This window comes from Mesoplodon bidens, assembly GCF_964165515.1.
Source record: "Mesoplodon bidens genome assembly, contig: HAP1_SCAFFOLD_523, whole genome shotgun sequence".
NCBI classification, from domain to species: domain Eukaryota; kingdom Metazoa; phylum Chordata; class Mammalia; order Artiodactyla; family Ziphiidae; genus Mesoplodon; species Mesoplodon bidens.
In genome coordinates, this window is record NW_027672342.1 from 64,635 (window position 1) to 77,854 (window position 13,220).

The following is a 13,220-nucleotide window of genomic DNA, read 5'->3' on the forward strand; positions in this document are numbered from 1 at the left end:
AATGGAACCAGACAAGTGAATTACAGTGAGCTTGCTACACATTTAGAATAATGGAAAACTTATAATCATGACTCCAGGCTTGCCATTTGTCCTGCAGTTTCGTTTTTGTGTGATTTTTTTTTTCCTCCTGAGGCTAATGTTTAAAATGCTCTGCAAAAAGAAACCATGTGGTTCTGTTTCCCTATAGGAGTAAAATGGAAGGAGGATCAAGCAGATTGGAAACCCACACTCCAGTTTTCGTCTAGAAAAAGATCAAGCATTCTGTACATAAGGAGAGACATGGGAGGCATCCCCATGAAAGATTCAGAGACTCCTCCCTGGCAAAGAAACCGGCTGACATAACTAAGGGTAAAAAAAAAAAGAGAAAGGATGCCCAGCATCTTGTTTCTTCTGCTTTGAAACAATCAGAAATGTGTGATGAGCCTGAAAAGACCACTTCTATACCGAAAAAGAATAAAAAGAGAGGAAAATGTGCTTTGGGAGTCTATAAGGAAACAGGTATTGTGTACATCCTGGTGGATAAAGAAAACATTGTGGGGGCTTCCCTGGTGGCGCAGTGGTTGAGCGTCCGCCTGCCAATGCCAGACACATGGGTTCGAGCCCTGGTCTGGGAGGATCCCACATGCCGCGGAGCGGCTGGCCCCGTGAGCCGCAATTGCTGAGCCTGCGCGTCTGGAGCCTGTGCTCCGCAACGGGAGAGGCCGCGATAGTGAGAGGCCCGCGCACCGCGATGAGGAGTGGCCCCCACTTGCCACAACTGGAGAAAGCCCTCTCACAGAAACGAAGACCCAACCCAACACAGCCATAAATTAAAAAAAAAAAAAAAAAAAAGAGCTGGTGACACGTACGTGCGCCGAGACAGCGCGAATTGGAGGAAAAAAAAAAACTTCAATAGGTTACCAGAGTAATTCAAGGTAAACTACAAATAAAGGATAATTGAGACAGAATTAAAAAAAAAAAGAAAACATTGTGAACACACCCAAGAATTTTAGAAAGCATGTCGATGTCATTTACATTGATGTAAGCAAGCGGCAAAAGTCAACAAAAGGGCCTGAAGCACATTTAGTTACTAAGTCACGTGAAAATGAGTCAGAACTGCATGATAAAGTTCGGGGGAAAAAGCATAAAAAAACATCGGAGGAAAGTCAGGTCCTGTGATGCTGTCCAGGAGAGTCTGGGTGCAAGCATCACCCTGCCCAGATCAGAATCCCAAGAGCAGGAACCCCAGCCTCCCATGGGCCAAGAAGGTGAAATCGCACAACTACCAGTGTCTGCAGATCAAAGCAAGTCTAAGACAAGAAAGAGGAAGCGTCCAAGTGACCAGGAATTCGAGGCCTTGCCTGCGCCTGAGAGCGCTGAGAACATATACTCAGAGGGATCTCAAGTGATTGGTGAGGTCGGGACTGCAGGGGGCAATCAGGAGTCCAGTGGCCTTAAGAAAAAGTCTAAGAAAAGGAAGAGAAGATCTTCTGTTGATACTGCCGTGGCACCTGCTGGTGAGTGTTCAGTGCTCAGGACGAGCTCTGAGGACACGCGCTTTGATTCAGTGGAAGGTACTGGTACCTTGATTGAAGAAAGTGTGAAACCCAGGCCACAAGAGGAGAAACCCCAGGCCTGTTCGGAAGAGGTGCAGAGGTAACGTGTGGGTGTAGAGCCTTCTGATGGTGTGCGTCTTGGGTGTGAAGTCTGCCCGTTACCTCTTTGTTCAGCACGGCCATAGGAAGTGGCAGAAATCATAAAGAGATAGACCATCGAATGTATAGGATGTCGTGCACATTTAACTGAGTAACTTGGCAGGTACTTTGCGTTCTTCATGTACAAAATAAGGCAGTTACAGTCTGTTTTCACTAAGAATTATTCCAGCCCTGAAATTCTATGTATAAGTTTAAAAAGAATTTTAAGACCCCACAATTACCTTGTCTATATGTACAGAGAGAGGAGAAAGGATCAGAGAACTTAGAATGCCACAGAACAGGAAAAAAACTTGACTTAGGGTTCTCCCTAATAAAAGAAACTTAGATATCGTTCTTTATATAATTATCATTTAAGTATACTGGCCGATGAGTAGATGCAGGAATTTTTTTGAAGCACTTTATTTCAGTTCCTGGGAGTTGGGACAGGTTTTCTCCCCTTTTCTACTCTGTGACGTTCTTACATTTGCTAGATTGTCCTGGCTTAAAATAGTTTCACATAGAAGTTAAATGGCAGAGGGCCCAACTCACATCATCCTCTGTGCCCTCTCTTTGGGGACATTTTTAGATCACTGATAATGATGCAGGAATGTTCTCGGCCTGTGGTTCTTAACTTGTATGGGGCTGTGGACCTGTGAAAGCTGTTGACCCTTTGCTCAGACAAATGCGTACAGTTTTGTTTTTGTTTTTGTTTTGTTTCAGTTTCCTGTCTGGGTGGTTAGCTGATGCCCTTGGCTAAGAACACCTTTGCACATCTGGCAGAAAGTCTGTGGGAATGAATTAGTGATAGATACATAGAAGACTATGTTTTCTTTATACTGCCAAGGGGAAAATATGTGGCCATTGTTAACTGCAAGGAAGCAATTGTAACGATGTAAACCCTGAATATTGACTTAACTAATTAGTAACCATTATTATAAAACGACTCACTGGTGGGGGGGAGGTGTCTTGAGTATCCATGGGTGTAGAAGAGGGCTGAGCTTATGAGGAAGTCAATATCTGAAACAATACAGTTGAGAAATAGTAACATAAGCAATGCCTGGTGGAAATAGGGCTTAAGGCGACATGTTTACCTTCCAGGCAGCCTCTGAGGTGTATCCAAGTTAGTAAAGCTACATTAAAGAGTTCAGACATCACAGACGGAATCAACTCCAAGATCCCTTCCAGCTTTAATGCTGTCGTAGTCAAAGGGAGAGTCACTGTAAGGAAAGAATCTGAAAGCCATTAGGGCACGTGACCTGTCAGTGTTAATCAATCCAGTTTTTCTCCTTAGATTAGAACCCACAAATGAAGAAGAAAGCAATTTGGAGTCGGCTAAAGATCCTGAAACGAAATATTTATCTGAAGATTCGAGAGATTCAGATAATTCAGACGTGGATTTGGATTCCACTGTGAGGCAGCTCCAGGAGTTCCTCCCTGATATCAAGGAGAGGGCTGCCACTACAATTAAGTGAATATATCGGGATGACTTGGGACGCTTTAAAGAATTTAAAGCCCAGGGTAAGCTTGTGGGACTTGAATATTTGTTGAACTTTTCTATATGCGTAACTAGCCCTGACTTTCTTTTGTGAGTGGTTCATATTTATAGATTCACAAAGAGCATCCCTTAGCTACTTTCAGCTTTATCTCCTTCCAGAATCATTATCTGCACTGTAAAATTACCAAACTGAAGTGCACTAGTTTTCCTCCTCTGTGCCCAACTTCTGGTAGGGGAGGCGAGGAAAAACGGGACTAATGGATCCAGGTGATCCACAGACTAGAAGATCAAGCCCGGAAGAAGAGGGGGAGGAGGTTAAGTGGTTGAGACACTGGGAGGGGGGCACAAGTGAAATCAAATTAAAACACGCATATCAACATCATCAGCTTTGATGAGGTGTAATTTCAAGGATATTAATTTGAGGGTGAGCTGGTTGTAGTGGGCATGGCTTCAGGCAACACCCAGCTTGGTCTCCTTCTTGATTTCACTGTGTTACAAGAACCTCCCAGAAAGCTTATTGGGTTTCAGAATGAACTACAAATGTAAGGTTGTGTACTGCAAGTGATAAAAGATTTTTAAAATAAGTTTAAGATTAGGAAAATGTACTGTGTAATGCAGTCAATAATAAGGAGACTTGAGTGCTTTGAGTTATGACGAGGAATAGAACGTAAATTGCAGTGACATTGTCCCCACCTCCCCCCAACATATATTCGTAGAGAATATACATGTTCATGTTTGTGCCACCCAGTTTCCAGCACTGCCTTGGGGGGAGGAGGGGCAGAGGATAGTGAAGTGGGGGGGGGGGCGCTTCTTTTAAACTTTTATTTCAACACTGTTTGAATTTTTAATGAATATCTATTACTGTTAATTTATTTCTTAAATAACTGTGTAAAAAGGAATTGATGACACAAGAAAGGTCACATTGGAGTAGGATGGCCAGGGAAGACTTTGGGAGGACAGTGTGGCTTTGGCCGAACTCTGCAGGAGAGCCAATGTCAAGGGCACAAGCAGGGGCTGCTCCCCGATAGGTGGGGAGGAGCTGACGGGTGCTGTTGTGATTGCTAAAGACAAAACGGTGGTTCGCTTTCATTCATTGTTGACAGTTGTGTACCTTTTTCTCCTTCCCCAAATCCTAGGTGTCGCTATTAAATTTGGCAAGATTTCCGTGAAGGAAAATAAGCAGTTAGAGAAAAATGTGCGAGAATTTCTGTCTCTGACAGGAATCGAGAATGCAGACAAGCTGCTGTACACAGACAGATACCCAGAGGAGAAATCTCTAATCACCGACTTAAAAAGAAAGTACTCGTTTAGATTGCACGTTGGTAAGTTTAGAACTGTGGCCTCTTTGACCATCTGCAGCCTTCCAGCCTTGCACAGATAACCATGGTGAGTATTGAACACAATGCCTGGCCCGTCCAGTACATGCAGTGCATGTTAGCCGCTGCTACGTTAATAGTATTTTTATTGCCAGCCTATACGTTCAGGGATTTGGAATGTGTTCACGTCTCCCAAGGATAGTGCTTTTACAGATTTTCTAACAAATTAGATGATCAGCTTCCAGCTTTCCTACTTGGTAACAATTACGGTTTTGGTTTCTCTTCTTGACCTCTATTGTGTATTTTTTGCATACACTGCACAAAGTACTCTGGTATACACCAGAGTCTCAGACGTTTTTTTAAGTAGAGCCATTTTTGCGCTTTGAGCTGGAACCCTCCTCTTGGAGGTATCCTGGGGAAGTTAGAAGGTCACGAAGCAATGTAGGTTTGGACTGGAAAAAAAATCTCTCTTGAATTTAAAGAGGATAATTTCTTAGGTGAAATGCACAAAGGAAAACAGAACAGTGAGCCCCTGCTGGGGGATCCTTTCATCTTTAGAGTGGCAAAGCAGGAAGAAGCTTATTCAATTGCAAAGTTTTTTTGTTTATCTTATGGGGAGCTGCTGGAGTGTGTCCTCCACCTCCAGATTACGGTAAAAGCTCTTTGCCTAATAAGGGTCTTTTCCGTGAATTTAGCAGAACAGAAGCTAGAGCCCCTACATACTAAGCATCTAGTTTCCAGAGATGGCCACGGAAACTGGGGATTTTGTATATCTGCTCCCCAAGACGGCTTTCTGCAGGACATAGGAAACCGCACCCTCCACCTGGGGTCTAGGATAGCGTGTGCTGTAAAAAGGGGCCCTTCTGGGTTTCTTTTATAATTGCGACTGTGTTTCATGCCACGCTCCGGTTGTCCCTCTGACCACCTCTCTTCCGACTTTAGGTAAGGGCATTGCCTGGCCCTGGAAACTCATATACTGTCGAGCAAAGAAGATGTTTGATGTCAACAATTACAAAGGCAGGTAAGAAAAAACTTGAGCAGAGCATTTCTCTAGTCTTTGCTGATACTGTAAATCAAAACGTACACAACAAAATCGTGAAGAGTTTCGTGTGTGAAACCAGATGTGCCGTCAGGTGTATGTCTCCAAAGTCCCTTTCAGTTTCCACCTCTTGAATAAATCTTCTGTCATCTTCCCCTTTCTAAATCCCTGGCTTTTACTTTATGCTGTCAATTGTAGCATTCTCCACGCGCTGCCTCTTAGCGTCACCTGTGCAGTTTTCTCGGCAGTCTCCTAAGTTGTAAGCTCCTTGCGAACCCAGACGTTCCTTCTCAGTGTGATGTGTGCCCTTCAGCACTGAGCCCAGTGCTTTGGGTTTTCAGTAAATATTTGAAGGTGGGGGTGAGCATTTGTGTGAGGTCATTTAAGTGTGATTCGGTAACATCAATGCAGAGCTTCATGTGGCGGTAGCCTTTCTGTCCTCCCTTTTTTCCTAAATAAAATACCCAATTATGTTCTGTTTCCAACATTCCAAATAAATCAAATGTAGACTGAGCGTCAGTGGTGGGTAAGCACTCTGCTTAAGGACAAAGGGATGAGGGAGAAAGCATCAGCTCCTACCCTTGAGGGCCCAGACAGCCACCTAGGGCTCAACTACTGATCTCACTTCCAGGAGGCAGATGGAGTGAATCTGTCACGGCCAGTTGGGTCCTACTGAGCGCCGTGATCTTGAATCAGGACATAGGTACTATCAGAACGTAACATTGATATGACCTCGGCTTCTTTTTAAAAATTTTTACCAAAAGAAATAAACCGGAAGTAGAGGAAAGGCGCCTCCACACAGACTGAAACCTGCCCTCTCTTTTTCCCAAGCCCCCGCCATGTACTTTAAGGAAATTCACTAAGGGTGACATTTTAAGTGGGACCAAAATGATGCTTTTGGTAAATGAGTGAGGTAACCTGTTTTTCTACCTGTTACATCACTGTGGGAAATGGCATTTTTCAAATAATGAAGGTCTGTCATTCTGATAATAAAGTTCATTCACTGGTACCATATTACTTGTGTTGTGCTGACCATTTACCCTTAAAGTATGTTTCCAACTTAAGGAACTCTTAAGTGAAAAAACCATAGAAAGTCAAAAATCAAAGAATTGTAAGGCTCCAAGGGGCCATGGAGGTCAGTACACCTGTTTCCTCATTTTCGTACACTCTGTTTTTCTCTCATGTCCTCTTTTTTGTTGCTTCAAGGGTACTTTTAAGTCTTGTTTTAAATCTCAGGAAGACCCTGCTTGCCTTATAAAGGAAACTGCTAAAAAGCTTGATTCTTAATGGTGAAGGATTTCGCATCTCTGTTCACCATGCTCTGCATTTTAGATCCATTTCTGAGAATGCTAGGATCTTACTGTCCCCCGGTAGTTGTGGATCATCCTCATTAGAAATGGTTAGTATTTTATTAGGGCTGCTTTTGTGTTGCATTAGTAATAACATAAACTACCACTTCTGACCCCTCTTCCTTCCCACCAAAAAGGAATTATAAAATGTCATAATGATGGCTTTTTTCCCCTTAAACATTTAAGATGTTTAATCTCAAAATCTGCATATATTATAGTGCACTTTAGTTCTTTTCTTTTAATGTATTTGCTTTTATGTGGGATTGCTGCCTCTTAACTTCCTTAAACTGTGACCGATTTGTGCTAAGGCATCTGTCACATCTTTTATTTTTGTCTGTGTTCGGTCTTTGTTGTTGCGCACGGGCTTTTTCTGGTGGTGGCGAGCAGGGCCTACTCTTCGTTGCAGTTTGTGGGCTTGTCATGGCGGTGGCTTCTCTTGTTGTGGAGCATGGGCTCTAGGCGCACGGGCTTCAGTAGTTGTGGCTCTCAGGCTCAGTAGTTGTGGCGCACAGGCTTAGTTGCTCCACAGCATGTGGGATTTTCCCAGACCAGGGATCGAACCCATGTCCCCTGCATTTGCAGGCAGGTTCTTAACCACCGCGCCACCAGGGAAGTCCCTGTCTCATCTTTATTGAGCATCTGTTGTCTGTCAAGCATTACCGGGTTCCAAAGTGTAGAAAACTGACAGGGTCCCCACCCTCCGAGGACTTCCCCTCCAGAGCTGTGCTGTCCATCCATGTGACCACCAGCCTCATGTGGCCATGGAGCACTTGAACTATGGTTAGTCCAAGCTGAGATGCGCTGAAGAGTGAAGTATACAATGGACTTAGAAGGCTTGGTGTGGAGAAGAGAGTGTAAAGTATCTCATTCATACTTTTAGGTTCGGATTACATGTTGAAATGGCTGCATTTTTAGTATATTGAGTTAAACAAGATATGTTATTAATTCATTAAAACTAAATAAAATTAGGGACTTCCTTGGTTGTCCAGTGGTTAAGACTCCGTGCTTCCACTGCAGGGGGTGTGGGTTTGATCCTTGGTTGGGGAACTAAGATCCCACATGCCGCATGCTGCCGCTAAATAAAACCCCCAAACACATGGAAGGCAGAGTGGAATGGTGGAAAGTGGTCCTTGGTGATTTGACTGAGCTCCTGGATTAAGCTCACCCTAGGGCCCACTTGTATCTGGACTTTTCAATTGCCTGAGCCAATAAATTATCTTTAAAAAAATTAATAAAATTAATTTTCACCTGACCACTAGAAAATTCTAAATGACATCTGTGGCTCATATTTCCATTGGCCAGTGGTGGCCTAGACGACGGGTCAGATAAACCAGGGAAGCCACGAGCGTACAGTTGCCAGTGGTGATGGGGGCAGTGAGAGAGCAGCAGAGTGTCCTGTGGGAGAGGACAGCAGGACACCTCCAACCAGGTGGTCAGGGAAGCCCTCTCTGAAGATGCACCATTTAAGCTGCTTCTGAAGAGCTTGCAGGAGCTTTCCAGCGGTGGAGGGAGGCCATTCCCAACACAGGTCCAGAGGCTTCGAGGTGAGAAAGGCCGATAAGGCCAATAGGGTTGAACTTAGGGAGCACCGAGCTTTGCAGGCACAGTCAGAAGTTTGGGTTTTATTGTGTGAAGCCTTTATGGATTTGGCTGGGGAATAGCATGATCAGATTATTTGTCCTGGCCTCTGTGTAAGTGAGCCAGGGACTGCGGTGACTGACTTACAGGATGCTCATGGTTGTGATGCCGAGACAGGAAGTATCTGGGCTCAGGACCTTGGTAGGACTGCGCTGAGCAGGTTTCCTGACAGCCCGCCCTATACAGCTTCTCCCAGCGTCGCAGCGTGCTGCAGTGAGAATAGTGGTTTTAAGCTTGTGGTTAACGCTTAGCTGTGATCTGTTTTCCCTTCCTCTAAGGTATAGCAAAGGAGATACCGAGAAGCTAAAGATATACCAGTCCCTCCATGGAAACGACTGGAGAAAGATTGGCGAGATGATGTCTGGAAGTAGCCTCTCTGTGGCCCTGAAGTTCTCCCAGATCAGCAGTTGTAAGTCGTGGTCTCTAGAGCCCACTTTGGTGAACAAATCAGCCCACAGTGGCCCAGGGCCCAGGCATCACTGCAGGCCTGTCTTCTGAGAGAGTCATCACTCTTTCAGCCATTCTCTTACTGATTCATTTATTTCTTCATGCATATTGATGCAGCCTTTATTCACCAGACTGATTTCTGCCACACGTTATGTCAGTAGCTTTCAGTGTGACTCCAACTGCCAGGTAAACTGAAACCCACTCAGCCGGTGGGCAGGAGAACCTGGGCCACCAAGGTCCTTTCCCCCAGGTGACCAGGGAAACCATCAAAGGGAGGGCCTGTTAGTCAGGGACGTTTCCCAAAGCCAGTGTCAGTCGTCTCTTGTCTGTTCTCTTCTTTCATAAAAAGCTTCCTTGGTTATATTCTTCACCTTAAAAAGTCCCCAGTTGCTTTCAGAAGACAGTCCTTAGTGGGTGTTAGCTTCAGCCCAGAGGCTCACATGCTCCGGCCCTGCAGGCAGAGCCGTGCAGCGGGTCCCAGCAAGGCGTCTGCATGTCCGCACGTGGTAAACTCTGAGGTGGTGGAGACCACGCCTTTTGTGCCACCAACTCTGGCCACCGGTGCCACGCGAAGACTCAGCACAGCCAATTCTGCCAGTTTCCAAGAAGTAAAGCAAACATCTGGATTTGCACGTGTGTGTGAAATCAAGATCTTTTTTTTCTTGGGACTCTCTTTTTTAAAATAAATTTATTTATTTATTTATTTATTTATTTATGGCTGTGTTGGGTCTTCGTTGCTGTGAGCGGGGTTTCTCTAGTTGCGGTGAGCAGGGGCTACTCTTTGTTGCAGTGTGCGGGCTTCTCAGTGTGGTGGCTTCTCTTGCTGTGGAGCATGGGCTCTAGGCGCGCTGGCTTCAGTAGTTGTGGCGCACAGACTCTAGAGCGCAAGCTCAGTAGATGTGGCACATGGGCTCAGTAGTTGTGGCTCGTGGGCTCTAGAGCGCAGGCTCAGTAGTTGTGGTGCATGGGCTTAGTTGCTCCATGGCATGTGGGATCTTCCCAGACCAGGGATTGAGCCCGTGTCCCCTGCGTTGGCAGGCGGATTCTTAACCACTGCCCTACCAGGGAAAACCCTCTTGGGATTCTCTTGATTTTTAAATATTCATCCAAATTGTTATTGGGGAAATAGTAACAATAACATTCTGTAGGCCAGATCGAAGATATCTGTAGCCTTCCAGCTTGCGGCCTCTTCCTTAGCATGACTGTGAGCATGTAGACAAGAAGAGCGAATCATAGAAGCTTTTGATGCCCTGCACCAAGGACTGGCTTTAGGAATTTACAGGTGCTGGGACTTCCCTGGTGGTGCAGTGGTTAAGAATCCACTTTTCCACTTCAGAGGGCATGAGTTTGATCCCTGGTCAGGGAACTAGGATCCCACATGCTGCAGAGCAACTAAGCCCACACTCTGCATCTAGAGAGAAACCTGTGTGCCACAACGAAGGTCCTACGTGCTGCAGCTAAGGCCGAACACAGCCAAATAATGTTTTTTAATTAAAAAAAATAGCTTAATGAGTGCAATATGTAAAAAAAAGAAAGAAAAAAAGAAATTCACAGGTGCCTTCATCAAGTACTGTGGTGACGCCATTGTAGCTGTTAATTTCACTCCAGAAACTCTTGGGGAGAGTTATTTATATAACATGAAAGTCGTTTGGTTATTCTCTTTCCACTAAATGTTTGGGAACCTCACAATTTCTTGCAGTAGGTATTACTCTTAGAAACAGGAAGAACAGCTTTCTCGAAGATAAAAAAAAGATTGCATTAAGAAAGGATTTTTTTTCTTTGCAGTTGGTTGTGTATGTGTGTGTGTGTGTGTATGTGTGTGTGAGTGTGATTGGTCCTTAAAAGGAAACTATGGCCACTTTCGTAGTTTCATTTTGATTTGCATGTAACTGATAGTTTTTTTGGTTTTGTTTTGTTTTGTTTGGCTGCGTTGGGGCTTCATTGCTGCGCGCGAGCTTGTTCTAGTTGTGGCGAGCGGGAGTTACTCTTTGTTGTGGCGTACGGACTTCTCATTGCCGTGGCTTCTCTTGTTGCAGAGCACGGGCTCTAGGTGCGCAGGCTTCAGTAGTTGTGGCATAAGGGCTCAGTAGTTCTGACACGCGGACTCTAGAGCACAGACTTAATAGTTGCGGCGCGTGGGCTTAGTTGCTCCCCGGCATGTGGGAACCTCCTGGACCAGGGCTCGAACCTGTGTCCCCTGAACTGGCAGGCGGATTCTTAACCACTGCACCACCAGGGAAGTGCATAACTGATAGTTTTATGTTTGTGTAATTGAGATGTTGCCCATTGTCTTCTGAAAAGTGTCTGATTTACCTTTTTGTTTATAAAGGCTTTATTTTGGGCCTTCCCTGGTGGTCCAGTGGTAAAGAATCCTCCTTCAGATGCAGGGGACGCTGGTCGGGGAACTAAGATCCCACATACCGCGGGGCAGCTAAGCCCGTGTTCCACAGCTGCTGAGCTCACGCACCCTGTAGCCCATATGCCACAAACTACAGGGGCCATGCACCACAACTAGAGGGAGAAAATTCACACGCCACAACTAGAGAGAAGTCCGTGCACCATAACAAAGAGCCTGCGCTGCAACAAAAGATCCCACGTGCTTCAACAAAGATCTCATGTGCTGCAACTAAGACCCAACACAGCCAAAAAAAATAAAGAAAATAAATAAATTAAGGGAAAAAAAAGACTATTTTTCTAGAGCAGTTTTGGGTTCACAGGTAAAGTGAGAGGAAGGTACAAAGACTTCCTACTTATCTCCTGCCCTACACATGCACGGCACACCCCCATTCTCAACACCCCCCAGCAGAGTGGTCCATTTGTTACAATCCGTGAAGCTACCTTGACACATCTTAACCCCCCAGAGTCCACAGTCCACATTAGGGTTCACTCTTGGTGTTGTAGCTTCTGTGGGTTTGGAGAGATGTCAAATGACAGATACCCCTCATCATCATTTTGTTGTTAATATTGTGTTTGAAAGCAAATAGATGAGCAACTTCAAGACCATCCTTTTATGTCAACAGAAAGAAATCATGGTGCTTGGAGCAAGACGGACACCCAGAAACTAATCAAGGCTGTTGAAGAAGTGATTCTAAAGGAAATGTCTCCCCAGGAGCTAAACGAGATGGATTCTAAACTCCAAGAGAATCCTGAAGGTCGCCTGTCAGTTGTTTGGGAAAAACTGTACAAAGGCATATCCTGGGTAGAAGTGGAGGCAAAAGTGGAAACCAGGAATTGGATGCAGTGTCAAAGTAAGTGGTAAGTTTGAGGCTTCTTACATAAATTTCAACAAGAAGCATTCCCTGCCCCTCTCTCAGCAACTTCCGGAGAGGGGTGGACTGCTGAGGTTACTAAGAATATCTGTAACGACCACGTGGAAAGCCTCACAGTAGGTCAAGAATGATCCTCTCTAATCCGCTGCTCCAAGCACTTCAATATCGAAAGTTGATTTAAGTTAGCATTTAACCACCCCTGATTCATTGTGTGGCTTCTTCATAAAGAACTTGGACCTTTTTATTCTATTTATTTATTTATTTAATTGAAGTAGAGTTGATTTACAATGTTGTGTTAGTTTCTGGTGTACTAAGTGATTCAGTTGTGCATATATATTATTTTTTTTGATTCTTTTCCAATGTAACTTATTACAAGATAGTGAATACAGTTTCCTGTGCTGTACAGTAGGACCTTGTTGTTTATCTATTTTATATATAGTAGTTTGTATCTGCTAATCTGCAATTTCAAATTTATTCCTGCCCCCTTTCCCCTTTGGTAACCATAAGTTTGTTTTCTGTATCTGTGAGTCTGTTTCTGTTTTGTAAACAGAACTTGAATCTTTTTAATATTGAATATTGACTTCTGATTTCTTCACTCTGTCCCTTTCTTCATAAAACAAGATTGTTACCTATTTATAGCATGAAAGAAATACAAAATTAACGTCTGGATATTTAGGAGGGAAATCACAAGTGTAGTGATCAGTAATACCTCCACCTTTTTACTTGTGCTTTCTAATTCAGCAGTTCCTCTGTCTTCATCCAAAGCAGGGCAGTCATACTCTTTCATCCTAGAACATCTTTAGGTACATCCGTCATGAAGAAGTAGTTTCGGTCCAGATGCTGCTGCATGTTCTTTGCCCAACCTAGCTTTTCCCAGCCCTGGAGGGATTCCGAGCTAACTTTCAGCTGCAACATGACAGCTTGAAGCAGTGGTTCTACAGCCCACGACCCAGGTCTCCTGTATAAACGGGGCTCCATCATCCTGCATAAAGGG

The 13,220-nt window shown here is 44.5% G+C and overlaps 1 protein-coding gene across 1 annotated transcript in view; it reads left to right on the forward strand.

Annotated features, from left to right (window-relative positions):
• The window catches only part of LOC308610338 (transcription termination factor 1-like), a gene marked incomplete at both ends in the record, with an annotated part of 35,808 nt that overhangs the window by 6,206 nt on the left and 16,382 nt on the right, over positions 1-13,220 (forward strand). The window contains 8 exon segments of the mRNA XM_081259512.1: positions 962-1,125; positions 1,127-1,635; positions 2,965-3,142; positions 3,146-3,191; positions 4,305-4,490; positions 5,427-5,505; positions 8,789-8,918; positions 11,980-12,212. Coding sequence (XP_081115638.1) covers positions 962-1,125; positions 1,127-1,635; positions 2,965-3,142; positions 3,146-3,191; positions 4,305-4,490; positions 5,427-5,505; positions 8,789-8,918; positions 11,980-12,212 — 1,525 coding nt within the window.